Consider the following 19,048-nt stretch of genomic DNA (forward strand, 5'->3'; position numbering starts at 1 on the left):
GCGTAATGGGTTGTATACAGTGTGTATATGCCAAACACAAATGCGTAGCTATTTATTTTGCACGGTATATTTGAACTCAGTGTACAATAACTTGGTGTAGTAAAGTGTAGACTGTAAAACACTTAATTACTGTTCGCAGATCAAATGCACCACACATCTAAAAATCTTTCCAACCCAAACAACCAACTATAAAATGATATGAACTTCATTTAACCTTCACGCATTCTTTGGAGTACTTCGCTGTGTGGTATATGTGCACCTAGAGGTAATTTATGTTTTCATTTTTGTGTAAAATCCGCCATCTTTGGGAAAACCACCGGGTCGGGTGACGAACATTGCCATTGGGTGTTAAACGAGTGCGTTGGCATACGATTAAATAAATATGTAATATGGAATCTTGTTTTAATTACCGAATTGATGGATTTTGCATTTATTACTAAAGTTTTTACTGTAGCCCTAACGTCGGTTATTTTTACCACTGGACAAGACTGTCCGGATCCCGTGTGCAGGGAGGAATGGGACCGTTACTCTTTCCCGAACCCTAAAAGAGAAAGTGGATTATGCGGGCGCAGCTGTAAGGATACCTTTATATGTGACCCGTGTGAAATACTGAACGGTCAGGCAGGTAAAGTTGAAAGTTTTTGTAAAGCACATACAATTCCCTTTTGAAGAAAAAGGTTGTTCAAAGGGAACCCAGGTAAAATGGGGCTACTATTTATTTGCTTTTCGTCCAAATTTTGCAACAAAGGGGAGATTACTCCCCCCCCCCCGAATCCGCCAGCGAAATTTTAGATATGACGTTAATTAAGCGACAATCTGTTATTGTTATTCTGGAGTTTTATTTACATTATCTGTTCACAATGCCTTTTTGTATCGCGCTAGAAGTCTAACAAATAGGCTTCTGGAACAGCGTTATGTTGTTACAAGATTGAAGTCATCACTACAGAAGTTTTATGGTCGTCATCAGGAACTCGTGGATCGTTATGATGTATCCATCTGCACCATGAAAACTGATTTATTCAACGGGATCATAGTTTACCTTTCCTCGTTTGTCTACCCCGGACTTGACTTTTTATGAGCAACTCGGCGGGTGTTTCTAGAAAAGCAGAGGACGCTTACTATACCGGTGCACCTGGTCCATGCTCCCAGTTTTTAGTGGAGTCCGAGTTGCTCATTTACTTTTGTTACTTTGTATGTTTTGATTTTAGTAACTTTATGTTCTTTGTTGTGTGTGTCTGTTTTCCAGGTCTGGTCTCTGTCCCTGGATTACATTCTTTTGATTACCGCTATAACCTTTGTTCCTTGATTACTCTTATAGCATATTAACTAATATCAATTGCGTACACAGTTCATGACCGGTCAAGAAACCTTATTGAAAAATTCCAATCAGTCATTTATATTACATGTACACAAAAAAAAAAAATTAAATAAATAATCTTATGCAGGAAGGAGAATTTCTTCTTCACGAATTTGCCCTTTCGATCATCGTCCCTTTCAGCCATCGTCCCTTTTTCAAAGCCTTAACAAACGGAAGCAAAGTGTATAAATGCCATGCTCGGTTGTTGACTGTGTTTTACTCATATAAGAGTTGATTTCTTGGAGTACAGTAACTGTATTGGATAAAATTTCAATTCCTCGATATATAGGGTGATGGGGAATGAGGGAATGGGGATGTCAGAGTAAGTCATTAAGAGAACCAAGATTCTAGCGGAAATCAAAAGGATATTATCCAGGGACAAGACCAGACAAGGAAAACAGACACACATAACAAAGAACACAAAGCAACAAAAACCATACACACAGAGCAACAAAAGCAAATGAGCAACTCGGACTCCACTAAAACTGGGAACTGATTTCCGCTAGAATCTTGTTTCCCTTGATTACCCTTTCACTAAACTGATACCTTAAACTCCTCATTTGATCATAACATGCATCTATTGACCTCCAAATGATTTAGATCAAAATCAATAATGTGTAATAAAGATTCTGTGACAGTTTCAATGAATTCCATTCAGCAATGTTAAAGGAGTAACGGATAAGAGATTAATCCCCCATGTTCTCATATATATAAATAACTAAGTCCATGTTTTGCTATGTGAAACCCCCAAATTGATTCGGATCAAAATCTAAAATTGGAGGTGCACATGGGAATATATGACAAAGATTCTGAGAAAGTTCATTAAATTCCATCCAGTGGTGTAGAAGAGGTAACGGATAAGAGATTGGTCCTCATGTCCCAAAATTTACAAATGACAAAGTCTATATTTTGCTATGTGAAAACCCCAAATTGATTCGCATCAAAATCTAAAATATTAGGTACACAATGTTCATATGTATTAATAAAGATTCTGTGAAAATTTCATTACATTCATTCAGCGGTGTAGGAGGAGTGATGAATAAGTGATGCCCCTCTCCATGAACCGAAAGGAAGGCAAGAAGGACATACAAACGTATCTCACATCATTGTTACTTTCACCGTAAATCTGGACCTCCGTTGCCATGGGAACCAACGTTACAAAATATACTGGTGCAAATTGGAGGCACTTTGAACACTTTACTCAGTTTAGTCTTTTCTTCTTTGTTTTACAGCTGGTGAGATAGATGAAATGTTGTTGAATGTACCGGCTCACAAACCTCTTTGTGACGACACACTGGATAACTATGTTATAGCACTCGCTGTAATCAATAAAATGAAAATCGTGTCTGGGTGAGTATAAATTATGCAAACGTGGGTTAAAATCTAAAAAAACGAACAATTAACTCTCATACTTGGAACATTTTTTGTTATTTTGCAAATCTTCAAAACTTTAATCCAATCTGATTCTAGAATTATAGTTGAACTTGTTGATTTTTTTAACTCCACTCTTTGCACCAAAACCCTTTGAGATACTTAATACTGATATTCAGCCCCACTTGGTGGATGTATAACAACTTTTATTAGCAGAAATCACTACAACGCCATACAATTAAGAACACTTTCTTCTTTTTTTGTGCACCCAAGGTCATTTTAGTGTGTAGCGGAAATAGCCGAAGGCATGTAATTCCGATTGAATACATACATCAGAGCATCTTATTTGTACGTGTATCTCCATTTAATTGTAATTGTCGGATGAATCTGTGAACTTTGCACTTTAAAACGTCGATCGGCAATGAAATATCTTGAGCGGCAAACCGTTGAATCGATACTCTGACGTTACCCAATGAAATTCGACCTTACAACGAGCATTTCTTTAGAATTTCCGAATAACTCTTTTCCACGTTTAATATCATTTTAGAAATGAAAAGTTAAACGCCAAACAATTTGCAGACGCCCTAAGAAACAAGTGGGATTTTACAGGGTCATGTCATGCTGATGTTGTCATTTTCTTTTCGAACGAGGATAGGCAGGTAAGAGGTCGATTAGAGAATATGTATTTCTATCAATTTTAGGCTATTAATGCAAAAGTATAATACTTTTAACCAAAGAAATAGAATGTTCATAATAGATATATGTCGAGTAAATAAAGATTCTATTCGCAATTGTTACCCTGTAGATCTATTTTCCGCTTACTACATCGTCGTCAGTTATTCGTTAATTAATTCCGAAGACGTATGCCAATTTCTATAAGAATTAGACAGTGAGGAAAATTTTGCTGACAACTCACAATGTTATTTTTAAAACTATTTGTAACATGAGAACTGAAATATAGAAGTTAGGCTAGAATGATTGGAGCTAAATCAGGGGCAGTTACCTCTATCCTGATGAAATTACTCCGATTACACTGCAAAAGAAAATAAGACTTAAAGCTGCTTAAGATGAATAGATATGAGATATATTTGTCAATTTGAGGTTATTCCGGAGAGGGATCTGGGGGTTGAAACAAAGAACCCCAACATCCTTATTTTTGTAATTTTTGTAATTTTTTTTTTTTTAAAGTTAAGTCAGAAGTGAGTAAATAATAGGTTTAAGAAGATAGACCTTGGGTAAGGGACATAACTCATGAAATCAGCGATATGTGATATAAGCTTTCGTTTGAAGCAGAATAAAATGAATCCAAGTTAATTAGATGCTTACATAAGATTGATGTAAAATTCTGAATAAAAACGCTTCAATGACGTTTAAGAGTTATGCCCCTTACCCTAGGTCTACCTCCATAAACGATACAAAACAACATAGGAACTAGATTTTTTGTTCAGTGTGTAATAACAGCACTATACATGGACATAGTTTATAATTAGAGCTGTTTAATCTACAGGTTTATTCTTCGCCTGGTAAAGTAGCAAACAAAATATTGACTGCAGAATGTATACAAATAATTTACGAAGAAACCCGAGATAAATATCTAACAGAAAACCAGTTTGGCGAAGGTCTTAAATATATGATCAGAGAGTACAAGTAAGTCAATAAAATACACTGTAACCTGTCTTAACGAAACTCCATTTTGTTACTAATATTGGTGCGGCCTAGACAGGTGTTTGGTTTAGACATGTGTTCGGTTTAGACAAGTGTTTTGTTGAGACAGGTGTTCAGTTTACAAAGGTTCGAAATACATTTTAATTAATACAAAAGGGCATTAAAATCTGTCAGGTTTAGAAAGGCTTTCGGATTACTAAAGATTTGGATTAGACAGGTTTCACTAACCTGTACATGTCACCTATACATGAACATGTACATGTACATATACTTCCACAGCCGAGAAACATTGTTTGCTATTTCGATTTGACTTCCTGTTTTGACGTATTGGTCATGTCTTCGGAATGGATCTTTCTGGAATTGAAAGTGAAAATTCAAAATACCGACACTTGAAGATACATTTATCCTCTGTTTTAAATACATGTATAAAAGGAACATGTTTATATACATAGTACAAAAAAAGTAGTTGTCTATTTAGAGAGCATTATCACGATTAATTGACTGCCCGAAGGACAGTGATAGTGCATGGAACGGCGATAGATAAATGCTTCAATTCACAGGGAATATCAGTGTCCAATGTCAGTCAACGATCGATTTTGCACTCAACATTAATACATGTATGCAACTTCGGATACATATTTATTGAGTGTATTCATTGCAGAAATTGAAGCGGAATGTTCGGACAATTTCAGAGTTATTCCAATGAAAATTCTGAAATTAAATTGAGTCGATCACATGTAATTTGTCTTAACAGAACAAGGCCCAGATCGGTCATCGGTTATCGACCAGTCCTTAATCAGTCAAATTGTCGGTCATATGTGATTTGTTGTCATACATCAACACTCAATCTCTTCCGAACTGTACTTAAGGAGATATAAGTAGGGTAAGGGGCATAACCCTTGAAATTAATTATATGTTTGTTTCGAATTTAATTTCACCAAAGCCATACAAGCTTTCATTTGAAGCATAGTTAAATCGGTCCAAGTTACTTTGATGCTTACATGAGATTGATGTAAAATGCTGAATACAAACATCCCAATGATTTGTAAGAGTTTTGTCCCTTACCCTAGATCTAACCCCTTGATAAGACCAGACGCCAGTAGTATGTACACAATAATGTCAAACATCTCATAACCTAACTCTTCCAAAATATACCTGTTTTCAGGAGAGTGTTCAAGACGGCCCAATGTAAGGAAGATCCTATACTGATGAAAGTTGTTTACGGACTTATTGGGGGAGTTGTTGCATTAATTGGTATTTGTTGCTGCGGCTGCTTGTGTTGCGGACTTAAAGTGGAACAGAAGACCAGATCAAGTGGACAAGGTGTTGGGTCGACAGCTGTGAGATCGAATACAACGGGGTTCCATGCAGTTTCACATTACGATAGTGGGGGTTGTGATGGGGGAGGGGGAAATGATGACGGAGGGGGAGGGGGAAATGATGACGGAGGGGGAGGGGGTGGTGGGGATTTTTAATGCCGTCTTCAGGGAAGTGTCCTTATACATATTACAAGAGATTTGTGTAAACACCGTTAGCGTCCCTTTAGAAGAGTCATGTGTAGTTATGATGTCATCAAAAGATGGCTAAGTGAGAGGGATTTTAGGAAGTGATAAAGCAGGGCTTGAAATTCAGCTGACCTCAGTTAAATGAAAATAGTCTCTTTATTAGATTGACTTAGATGATACACATTAAAAAGTATTTTACACAAATACATACTTGAATTTTAAGTCTAGGACAATATAAGAAAATTCTTTATTTGGATATTTTGAATGGATACGGGCCTTGCAGTGTGAATCCAAGGAAGGTCCGGGGATGGAATAAGCCCCACCCCCACCCTGTGTTAATTTTGTACAAAGTTTCGGCAAGAAATGGACAACTTTGACAGTAGTTTCTTAAGGTTATTAGATATAAATACGTGGAAAATGCAATAGGTTTTTTCTTCATATGCCACAACTTATACACATTTTGTCTGATTCTTAGATGGAGACGTACTTAAATACAACTATTTTCAAAATGCGACAGGTCCCAAAACAATTGTGGTCCACTGAGAACTAATATCAAGGACTATTTAGGTTCCTATTTTAACCTCTTAAGGATCTTTTTAAGTAGTAGTCTTTGTAAGAATCATGCAAATTATGTAAAATGTGATACACCCCCAAAAAGGCTGCACATTTTTATTTTTGTCATTGAGTTGCTTTATGATGAAATTTATAATTATTCTTTCCAATCTGTCTTCTCTAACGAGATAATCCACATTGAAAATCCAACAGTTTCTCTTGTATTTTAGTGTCATTTACAGAGTTATTACCCTTATATTTGAATTTAACAGTTCAAACTATATAATTTATATCTCTTTTGAACATGGATTCTATGAAATTTCACATGATATATTATATATACTCATACGTTTTAAACAAAAGATAAAAAATAAAAATATGTCGGCCTTTCAACCATGTATCACATTTTCCATGACTTGTAGCTAAAATGCTACTTAAAATGTGGACAGTAATGTGGACAGTATTTACGCGTGTCATCAAAGTTGAAAGTAGGTCTAGTAGCCACTCGACACCGTCCGTCTGTCCGTCTTTCATGTTCAGGGGGTACCTACGTTGTGTAATCAGTTAAATACCAATATAATTCAGACTTAGACACTGTAGAATTATTATGTTCATATCAAAGATGTGCATCTCCTATAACTGAGAATTCAGGAAAAAGCTGAATCACTTAATCACTGTGGATAGAACCTACGTTGTTTAATCTGTAATTCTAAAAGTATTTAAATATTATTATGAAATCATTGCACAGTGTTGATATAGATTTTTTAATTAATTTTCCGAAAACCTGTCTAAACGAGACAGTTTTTTAAACTTTCGTACCAATTTAAATGTATTTTGAGCCTATGTAAACCGAACACCTGTCTAAATCGAACAAATTTTTAAAGTCCAAAATGGGTTCGGTTGAGTCAGTTTTCACTTGTTATGAAAGAATTTCACGTGATGTTTAGCTTTGACGGGATCTGGTTTATTTATTGTTTAGATTTATCTTTCTTTCTTTGGTTGGGAACCAAGATTCTAGCGGAAATCAATATGTTTTTCTTTAAAATATGGATTGATTGATTCATTATTGGGGTTTAACGCCAGAGCAGCAATATTTCAGCTATATTCAGGCGACGAACATGAAATGGATGATTAAATGAACAACGTGAAATGATGATGATGAACGGGGCTTAACATATAGAAAGGACTATTATAGCTTTACATGTACATGTATGTACTTAAGTTATGGCGTATTTAGACCGAGAACAGGGTCGGACCAAGGATTTTATGTTAGGGACGTAGGCCGATCGATGCGAGACAAGAAACGTTTTTTGGATTGAACGATACTCGAAAGTCAAATTAAAAGGGAATTTCTCGTTCTACTGACCCTACCATAAATTTTCTTCGCCCGGGATACAAATGAAAATCATCCTTATGTAACCTACCAACAAAATGAAACACCCTGTAAATTTTAGAAGCACCGTTGTGTTTGTCTGCTGGGGATTCCAATTTCATTCGAGTTACCTCTTTTTCTGCACCCGAGTCGATTAGAGAGACTTCGAAATTATACCTGCTCTTACGGGAGGTAACTCTGCAAAAACAGGATAAAATATGGCTGCATCCCGAGCTCCGCAAGTAGGGAGTATCTTCTGAATGGCCAACATCAAGTATAGGCGTGAAATATGTTGATGTAACGTTTTGTAATATATTAATTACATTTAGTTTAAGTTTGATCTAATATAGGACAGAATAAGTACACGATACACACAAACATACCGGTAGTGAAGAAATACCATTTATCAAATAATACCGTTCCAGTAGGCTTTGGGAGGAATGAAATAAAAAGTTATTTGGTGACCTAACTTAGGTTGATATTTTGCATGATTCGTAAATTCAACACTACTGTATACTTGTACTTTTGCTTCGGAAAACACTATGTATACGGATTTAATTTCTACGATAAAAACCATCAATACGTTTGAATTGGTTCTCTTATAATTCTGTAGTTAGTCACCGTACAAAATTGCTTTTATTTTGTCTGTCATGTCACTGCAATGTATAGTTGATGAACATATATAGCATTTACTTCCGGAAGATACGGCTTGCAGTAGAACAAAATAATTCGGAAGCATAATGTATTGCGCACGTGCAATTAATACAAAAAGGTAAACACAATTATACCAATTATGACCTTGTCCTTTACTTCTTGGCATCATATGTTGTAACACATTGCTTTGTATTCATCTAGTTTCTTTTTGTATTTTGTGATTGTGTAAAGCAATTTTCAATGATATAATTTTATACATTTATACATGTATGTGATGTCTTACCACAAGAATTTGAGAGGCTCACTGAAGGAGTAATTTATTACAAATTGTCGATAATATATGTGTACGGTAGTTAGTTCTGTGTTGTTGTTGCTGTTATTTTTTTCATTGGTATTTCGGTATTTAACTACAGTGAAACCTGTTTAAAAGGAATAATAATACGAAACCTGTCTGAGCAAAGCATTTTTATTACTGTAAAAAAGGGGGTCGGTTTAGACAGATTTCACTGTATGTTTTGATGGTGCTAATCATTTCACGATCTTTAAAATGTCATCAAAATACTTTTTCGTTGGTACAATTTGCCACTTCCGGTCGCACTCACTGTATCATTTTTTTTTTATGAATTTGAAGTTAAGCTCTGAACAGTGTCTGATGTTCGAATTTAACTGTAGACAGACCTCACTAGAATAGATATAATCTTGATAAGCCGTGGTGACTTTACTGGACAAACCTCTCTAGAATACATGTAGATACAATCTTGCAAAGCCGTGGTGACTTTACTAGACAGACCTCTCTAAAATGGATATAATCTTGCTAAGCCGTGGTGGCTTTCCTAGACAGACCTCTCTAGAATACATGTAGATATAATCTTGCAAAGCCGTGGTGACTTTACTAGACAGACCTCTCTAGGATGGATATAATCTTGCTAAGCCTTGGTGACTTAACTAGGCAGACCTCTCTAGGATGGATATAATCTTTCTAAGCCGTGGTGACTTTACTAGACAGACCTCTCTAGAATGGATATAATCTTGCTTAGCCGTGATGACTTTACCAGACAGAACTCTCAGTGTGGATACCTGTCTAAAGAGAATCCCGATCAGTAATCGCAAAACCTGTCTAAATCAGGCTTTTTTAAAGTCCCCTTATATTAACCTTGTAACCTTGGTATACCAAACACCTGTCTAAAACGGCCCAATAAAGTTAAATAGAGATTGGTTTAGACAGGTTTTATTCAACGGGTCATAGTTTTCCTTTCCTAGTTTGTCTACCCCGAAATTGATTTTTTATGAGCAACTCGGCGGGTGTTTCTAGAAAAGCAGAGGACGCTTACCCTACCGGTGCACCTGGTCCATGCTCCCAGTTTTTAGTGGAGTCCGAGTTGCTCATTTGCTTTTGTTACTTTGTATGTATGATTCTAGTTACTTTATGTTCTTTGTTGTGTATGTCTGTTTTCCATGTCTGGTCTTTGTCCTTGGATTACATACTTTTGATTACCGCTATAACCTTGGTTCCCTTGATTACTCTTAATGTACATATGTATTTGTAGGCTATCAAAAAAGACATCTTCCTGATATTAAATGGCATGGTTCAACCTTTCCTGTGCTTTCGTGGATGTGAACTCGATGTGAAAAATTTACCTAGTTTATGCTCGACCGAATTCATATCTACCAAGCTGTTTTTGGTTTTTACGTATTAATTTGTAAAACTCTGAAGGGACGGAGTATGTGGCTTTGAAATAGAAAATATCCTCTTATCAGTAAAAAGTGAATTTTTAAATGATGGAAATAATTATCTTCGTGATTATAGGAGTTGTTGCTCTCGGCATGCTTTGTATGTTAGGTTATTGGTGTTGTGGAAAGAAAGGCATACAAAACAATAAATCGACTCGACGGAGTACATGGACGTCAGGAACTCGTATGAAACGAGGACCAGATGGGTGGAATTCAACATGGCATGGAGACGAATTTGATGATCATGGAAGTCATAGCTGCGCCACAGGAGGAGGAGGGTGCGGAGACTAATGAGTAGGGCTTTATCACATTGTCATGCTAAGGATATACATGTAGATAGTACCTCTACTTCACATTGTCATGCCAAGGATATAGATAGTACTTCTACTTCACATTATCATTCTAAGGATATACATGTAGATAGTACCTCTACTTCACATTGTCATATCAAGGATATAGATAGTACTTCTACTTCACATTATCATTCTAAGGATATACATGTAGATAGTACCTCTACTTCACATTGTCATATCAAGGATATAGATAGTACCTCTACTTTGCATTGTCATACTAAGGATATACATGTAGATGGTACCTCTAATACTAAAGGAAGAAACCGATTTCTTTGAGCCGCAACTCCACTGAAACAATACAAGGTCCAATATATTTGTGATACAGGATATAAATAAAGTGTTTACCCAGGCACAGATTCAAGGACTGGTATGCGGGGCGCACGCCCGCTCTTAAATCTGTAAGAAAAAAAATACCACAAGTTTCACTCCATAATATTGTTTGTCTTGCTTTGCACGGCATTTTATCCAATTAACGCACCCACCCCCACCCCCACCCCCCGCCCCCACCAAACTCAAATCCTGGATCCGACCCAGGTGTTCTTTCTAAATTTGTCTTTGAAACAATCTTCGTTCTAAGGAAAACGCGATTTTTTTGGGGAAATATACCAATTCGGACACCGTCATTGGTCCGTGATTTATAATACGCCTTCGCGCATGCTCAATTGACGTACTGTTAGGATCATATGTACATGCCTTACACCTGTATTGTACGTTCATTATTTTGCTTAATTAAACCACATTCACCATTTTACTGAAGTGCAAATCTGTCCAGACATGGAAAGGCGTAGAACATGTCGAAATAAACGTTCCCATATCTACAGGTATGAGCATCTGCGCCCGCTGCCCGGACCCTTTTTTATGTGTAAACTGGCATGACTGGTAAACTCCTACCCATTGTTTTGAGCAATTTAAGAATTTTTTTATGTGTAATAAAAATACCTGCACCTGAAGTCCGGGGTTAAACGTTCCCCCATTTTTATGTGTTAAAACACCTGCATCCAATGACAAGGTCCAAATCTGGACCCTTAAACCACACCAAGAAGGCTCCTTAATTCTAGCGTGCACGTAAGCGGAATTCTTGATAACATACTAATCAAGGTTACTCTGTTTCTGCCCACTGATCATGAAGTAAAAACTTGGGCGAAGCCTCAGGATAACCAGCTTATAGCACTAGGGTTGCAGGTAGAGACTGCTAATCTTGAATTAATCGATCACTGCAAAAATACGTCATTGACGCAACGCATACCCGGAGCAGTCAGATTGTTTATTGCAAGTGTATTTTAATGGAGTTTGTTTTGTTTTTCCTCAACGGACTATATCAATTTTTAAAGTCTTCACTTTGCGTTTGTCGTCATCGTCGTCGTCGTAAAACATCAGCTCCTCCCATACCCCTGGATCAAATTAAAGCTAGGATCAACAAAACAGCTTCTTAGTCCCAGATTAAACCATTTGTTTCCAGGAAAGGTCATTGGCATGATGATATAAAACTTTGCTTAGGGACGCACTATTTATTTTGATCCTGACTTTGGAGAAAAGATAATTTGGGTTAAAAAAATAAATTATGTGAATAAAAGAAGAAGAAAATAATACACTTACACTTACATGTACATGCGTTAGAAAAGTACACATTTTTCCACGCAAAAAACAAACAATCAAAAAGAAAACCAAGTCCCTTTGAAAAATTAATGGTCAACTCCTTTGTTGCTTTGTATGTATAATTTTAGTTATTTTATGTTCTTTGTTGTGTATGTCTGTTTTCCCTGTCTGGTCTTTGTCCCTGGAATACATTCTTTTGATTACTGCTCTTTCTAAATCTTTTCTTTGTTTCATTTTTTATAATGTCGCAAAATTTTAATGAGTTATGTATTTAGAAAACTGGCTACTCAATGTATATATCATTATTGTATTTATGTTGTGTATTTGTTAAGATTTTACTTGTGTCATAGAGGGCCCCAGTGGAAGTTAGAGTTGTTCTTATATGGGTTATCCTCTTTAAATAAAGAAAATAACTTTGTATAATAGGAAAATAAATATATTGACTTGAAATATAAAAAAAGAACAATATACGGATGAGGCTTACAAATGGTGTAAAACGCGAGGCTGACCAGGTGCTTTTTCCGATTCGTGCCGAATTCGCATAATTTTTTTTATTAATTCATATACAATTACAATTTCTTTATAGTGCAATCCTTACCATTTTTAATCAAGTTTTATAAGTTTAATAAAGGAAGAATCTGTTATATCCCGGAAATAAAGTTTTTTAAGCAGATTTTATTTCATTATAATTGAATCATAATCATATTCGTTCCCACTACCTAATTAGATATGATTATATCATATTATTCTACAAGTAGCGAGTAATCTTGTCGAACGTGTAATGCTTTCAAATAACATGCAATGTATTTGAACGCATGATACTACAGTATCATGTCGCAAATCTTGTTTTATCCAATAATTGTGCATATGAAATTGACATTATATTAACTTTATGATTATTTCTCTATAAATAAATGCTTTATTTTGGTATTAATACATACTGATTTTAATTCTTAAAAGCAGTGGTACGTTGAAAAACTTGTCTATACCGTACCTTGAATATTCCCAAAACCTGTGTATAGCGTACCCTGAATAACCTGAGACATATTTGAACTAGACACTTTTTAAGGACATTTACATCAACTTGAATGTATTTTGAACTTCGAACATCTGTTTAAACTGATCCAATTCAAAAGACTATCAGTTAAGACATCTTTCACTGTATATATATTTTAAAATGTATAAAATATATAAAATGTCACAGACAGTCAAGTAAAACCTGATTTTACTGACAACCTATCTAAACCAGTGCATTTTTTCAATTCGAATGGTTTTTTTACCTTGGTAAACCGACCACCTCTCTAAACCGAACGCCTTCTAAACTGACTACCTCTCTAAACCAAACACGTTTTACAGTTCAGAAAGGTTTAAGAGTGATGTTACTGTAAAAAGAGTTGCATTGTTTTAATAAAATGTTATTTGAACTATTTATGTACGTAATAGGAAATTTAACGTCTTTTATTGAATTTTAAAATTAAAGATAGAAATTTGCAAAACGATAGACATACGTCTATATTATTTATTTCCATTTTTCTGAAAAAAATAAATCGAAATAAACAAAAAAGTAAAATACGTGTTCAAAAAGTAAATGTACATGTAAAGGTGGTAGACCTGAGGTAAGGGACACCACTCTTTCAAATCACTGGAGGGTTTGTATTCACCATCAATCTCATGTAAGCATCAAAGTAACTTGGACTCTTTTTCAACGGAAAGCTTTAAACGCTTTGGTGAAATTGAATATGATACATATCACTGTTTTCAAGAGTTATGTCCCTTACCTTAGGCCTACCTCCTTAAGAGGGTGTCCAAGCAAAACCTAGGCAGTGGTAGACACATGAATTTTTTTTTTCTTTAAATAATGTTCATCTATTTTATATCATAAATGCATCCTTTCTCAAAGTGAAATGTTGGTTTTTGATTAAATGCAACTGTTTCATTATGACATCATTAAAATGTATTTATTTAAGTATTCTTTTCATTTAATTATATAAAAACAATCCTATCACGAGCAACGATGACCCCACTCGGCCACTTATATTCGAAATCCTGATCCAGAGACACGGTCCGAGTGGTCCTGGGCCGAGTTGTCCGTGGACCGAAATGTCCGGTTTCCTTCCAAACTACATTTCAACATTTCAAATATTCAAATATAACATTTATCCACAATTCTCTTACTTTCCAAAAAAACATTACAAATTTTCTTTTCTCTCCATAGACTGTTCCATATCTTTCACATACCAAGTTTTTTAAGTATACTGCTTCCTATCATTCAATGTTCTTTGTTACATATTGACATTTTGCAAATTTTTAAACTATTGTTTGTTTGTTTTTTGTTTGTTTGTTTTTTTTTTGTTTGTTTTTTGTTTTTTTATTTTTTATTTTTTTTGGAAGAGGGTGTTTTTGTTTTTGTGATTTTTAAAACTGATTTGACCATTTTCAACATTCAAAATCTCCATCCCCTTATACAATGCCCATCCTCATTTCTAATCACCAATGCATCCCCTCATTCAATGCCCCTCCTCATTCCTAATCTCCACTCCCCTCATACAATGCCCTCCTTATCCCAAATCCCGACTGCCCATATACAATGCCCCTCCTTATTCCTTATCCTACTCCCCTAATACAATGTCCTAAAACATAATCCGAACTCCCCTGACACAATGCCCCTCCTCATTCCTATAATCCCCACTCCTCTGATACAATGCCCCTTCTCATTCCTTATCCGAACTCCCCTGACACAATGCCCCTCCTCATTCCTATAATCTCTACTCCCCTCATACAATGCCTCCCTTCCTTCCTAATCGTCCATGCATCCCCTTACAAAATGCCCCCTCCTCATTCCTAATCCACACTTCCATCATACAATGCCTCTCCTCATTCCTAATCCCCAGTCCCCTCATACAATGCCTCTCCTCATTCCTAATCCCCACTTCCCTCATACAATGCTCATCCTCATTCCTAATCCCCACTTCCTTCATACAATGCTCATCCTTATTCCTAATCCCCCGTCCCCTCATGCAATGCCTCTCCTCGTTTCTAATCCCCGCATCCCCTCATACAATTCCCTTCCTTATTCCTAATCCCCCTTGTATCCATTCTTACAATGCCCCTTAATTATCATTCCTTACCCTCATCCCAAATTGTCATAAAACATGACGTTTACAAGTACATGTATTTTGTAAAATATCAATTATTGGCCAGAAGAACTATTAAAAAAAAGAAAACTTAATGAGATAAGGATCTGGAATTCAACACAACGTCCTATAATAGTTAAATATTTTCAATTACATAAGGTTGCAAAGCGATAACAGCAAATGCATAATTCATATGAAGCCAAACGATGTCAGTCATATGAAGCCCAACGACAAATTTGCACTTCCAAAAATAAGATTAAATTCTACAATGAATTACAAATACAAATACCTGTGGGAATTTATTTAATCTTATCAAGAATAACGAATTTAATACCCATCTCCAAATATGAAAGAAATTGAATTTGATTGCAAATTAGTAATGAAGTTTTCATTAATATTTCTTCGTCAAAATATCGTTTTGATACTAAAATTGAATTCAGGTTTTGATTGCATTTGCATTTTTTTGGTGCTATCCATTTTTGTATGCATGGTATTTTGGCCACATGCCCCAACAACTTACAATACCCACCACTAAAGTCATTAAAACAGAACAGAATTAAAGCATCAGATGCTATGTATCATGTTTATAAAAGTTCGCTATATTACTAATTTCAAAATAAATAAAGCACTGAGGCTTCATTCCTTGTATATCAAAAAAAAAGTTTTCAGAGAAAAGGAGGGGGTTTAAGTATATAATTTATATCTTTGACTAAATAAGAAATCATCAAACTGTAAGAATATATTTTGCTCATGTTTTCCCGTCGTTTGCATATAATTTACAACGTATTCTAAAAAAAGGTATGCCAACACTAGGAATCCTTAAATGCAAAGTTTAAGTGTCAATCCCTGTAAGAATCAGGCAGTAGGTGAAACATGGTATGAAAAAAAAACATAACAACGCATTCTGACGAAAGGTAAGCCAACCCTTGGAACCCTTAAATGCAAAGTTTAAGTGTCAGTCCCTGTAAGAATCGGGCAGTAGGTGAAACATGGTATAAAAAAACATAACAACGTATTCTAACAAAAGGTAAGCCAACCCTAGGAACCCTTAAATGCAAAGTTTAAGTGTCAGTCCCTGTAAGAATCAGGCAGTATGTGAAACATGATATGACAAAAAATACATAATTTTGTTAGTGTAATTTGACTAATTGCAGCATCAGAATCAGGGAAAACAGACAAGATTTTCCATATCATGTCGGACCATTGAAATGTACTGAAAATGACTATATCAAAGGCAAATGCAGATACATCTGTCAAAAACTTCATCTTTCTAAGATTCCATTGAAAAATTTCTGAGCAAATCCAATGATGCAGAGATCAAATAATGGTCTTTTCAATCAGAGAAAGCATCCTTGAGTGGTATTACATTGTCAGATCGGTGGGGTTTTGATATGCATGTTTCTGATTTTTCCAATTTTGCCTGATTCTTACGAACAGTTACACTTAATTATGAATCATAATACCGACTCGATAAAAGATTTTCAAAATGTTTATTAAATTCAAGAAAAAACTAGTATAATACTAAGAAGGAGTCCATGGAAAAACAAGGTAGTTAGTTTCACGTGACAAATTTTGTTTTCTTTTTTTCGACTGTTTTAAACTTCGTAAAAGTAGAATAACAAAGACGTATATGTCGCTCTCTAAAACTCAAAAACGTAATGTATACTCAGCTAATACATGTAATAATTCTCTACTGGGATTATGATTCTGTTGACTTGGTACATGTATATTTGTGTATGTTTGGTTTACTGTTGTTATTGTGACTAAATGTGTTTTTGACTTCAATAAGAATACGGTCCATGTCAAGATCATACCTGTCTGCTTCTTTTATCTCCGTCTCTATAGAATCATTCTTAGTTTCCTCACTATCTAATTTGGAAAGAATGTTTCTTTCCTTCTTTAAAGTCTCACACAAATTTCAATTTCTCCCTGTTGCTCCTTTGGATTTTCTATATCAACTTTGTGACTTGTCCTCAATGTCCTACTCGTATGGATTTCTTTTTCGTCATTTTCGTCAGCCGTTTGGTCACGGCACCAATGTCGCGGATATATTAACTGTTTTAAACTGTGTAAAACAGGAGTAACAAAGACGTATATGTAGCTCTCTGAAATTGTGTATTCAACTCAAAAACGTAATGAATACTAGCTAATACATATAGTCACGTGACATTACAAAGGGTACATAGTTACGACACGTTTTTAAACGTTACAAAGGGTACATAGTTACGACGCGTTTTTAAACGTTACAAAGGGTACATAGTTACGACGCGCTTTTAAACATTACAAAAATGAGTATGATTTATTTGAGTAACTGACAATATTAATATGCTGTTTTCCATATCCATCTCGGTCTTAGGAGATATAAATTATATACAATGTATCATTGAATTTCAAGATTCAGGTAGATACCTCTATAAATGACACTAAAATGCCATAGAAAGTAGTGGATTTTGGATGAGAAAGACCAGACAGATTGGAATGAAAAATCTCATAAGGACAAATTTACAAACAAACCTAATAACAACCATCAAAATGTATAGCCTTTTTATGGTATCAACTAGTCTGACTTCAACCATGATTGATTTTGAATCATCATATTTGTTGTGATTACATGGAGTTACGTTGGTCTTGTTTCAATAAATAAGACTGCCGTTTTTCATATCCAGAACACTTACATCTGTTGGATATGCAAGTCCTTATATTTTTATGAAGCTGTATAAAACCCAAAATGTATTTGAAATTATGTTTAAAGTATTTGTTACTGTGACAGACATATAATTTTCGCAACATCTTGGTATAAATAGGAGATGTGGTATGAGTTGCTCATTTGCTTTTTACTTTGTATGTATGATTTTAGTTACTTTATGTTCTTTGTTGTGTATGTCTCTATTCCATGTCTGGTCTTTGTCCCTGGATTACATTCTTTTGATTACCGCTATAACCTTGGTTCCCTTGATTACTCAAAAACGTGTAGAACATGATTTAGTGAACATATATAATAAAATATCCAGGTAAAACAAGGTGTTGGTGCAAATGGCAAGATTATAAACAATGACGTTCACTTGCACATTAACATGAATTGTTTTCCATTTTAATGCTCTAATCCCTCTTTAAGGAGGTAGACCTAGGAACCTTGGAACGTCTGTATTCAGCATTGTAAGCATCAAAGTAACCTGTACTGATTTCATTCTGTTTCAAATGAAACTTCACAGGCTTTGGTGAAATTGAATATGATACAAACATGTCAGTGATTTCATGTGTTATGTCCCTTACCTTAGGCCTACCTCCATAAAGCACGTTCGTTTCTTCTGTAACTTTACTGCAGACAGGAAGAAAATCGAATAATGTCGCTTAAAATCATTTAATGTTTTCCGACTTTACAAATTGTAGGATTTTCCGAGAGGGCTTGCTGAGCCGTTTAGTGCGAAATTCGAATGTCAGACGTTGTTCCTGAGCTTGTCTACGAAGGCGCTCAAACATCGCGGTTAAGTGTGCAAATATGATACTGCATTTTATTAATATCGATGCCACAAAAAAGCAAAAGCAGGTAGGTTTTTACTTTTTCAACGTTATATTACTTTTTAATTTGACTTTGAAGAATTGTTATCGTTCTGGTGGTGTGTACCATTTTGGGACTTAGGTTTTCTGGTTATGAACTTGTAGAGTTTAACCATATCCGTCCATTTTCTTGTATTTTTTCCTCTTCAACAAAGATTCTTACATAGATATATGCCTTACCGACCAACATTCTTACATAA

The 19,048-nt window shown here is 35.3% G+C and overlaps 1 protein-coding gene across 1 annotated transcript; it reads left to right on the forward strand.

Annotated features, from left to right (window-relative positions):
• Positions 1–274: 274 nt before the first annotated feature.
• On the forward strand, positions 275–14,122 carry LOC148600566 (uncharacterized). Its single transcript, XM_088558701.1, has 5 exons — positions 275–625; positions 2,590–2,707; positions 3,276–3,387; positions 4,236–4,375; positions 5,559–14,122. Exons 1-5 carry the CDS (start codon positions 418–420, stop codon positions 5,866–5,868), a joined length of 888 nt encoding a protein of 295 aa, XP_088414827.1. The 5' UTR covers positions 275–417; the 3' UTR covers positions 5,869–14,122.
• The last annotated feature ends 4,926 nt before the right edge of the window (positions 14,123–19,048 follow it).

The sequence above is a fragment of the Perna viridis genome, chromosome 13 (genome assembly GCF_037379345.1).
Source record: "Perna viridis isolate PV_CMFRI_1.1 ecotype Kerala chromosome 13, ASM3737934v1, whole genome shotgun sequence".
Lineage (NCBI taxonomy): Eukaryota > Metazoa > Mollusca > Bivalvia > Mytilida > Mytilidae > Perna > Perna viridis.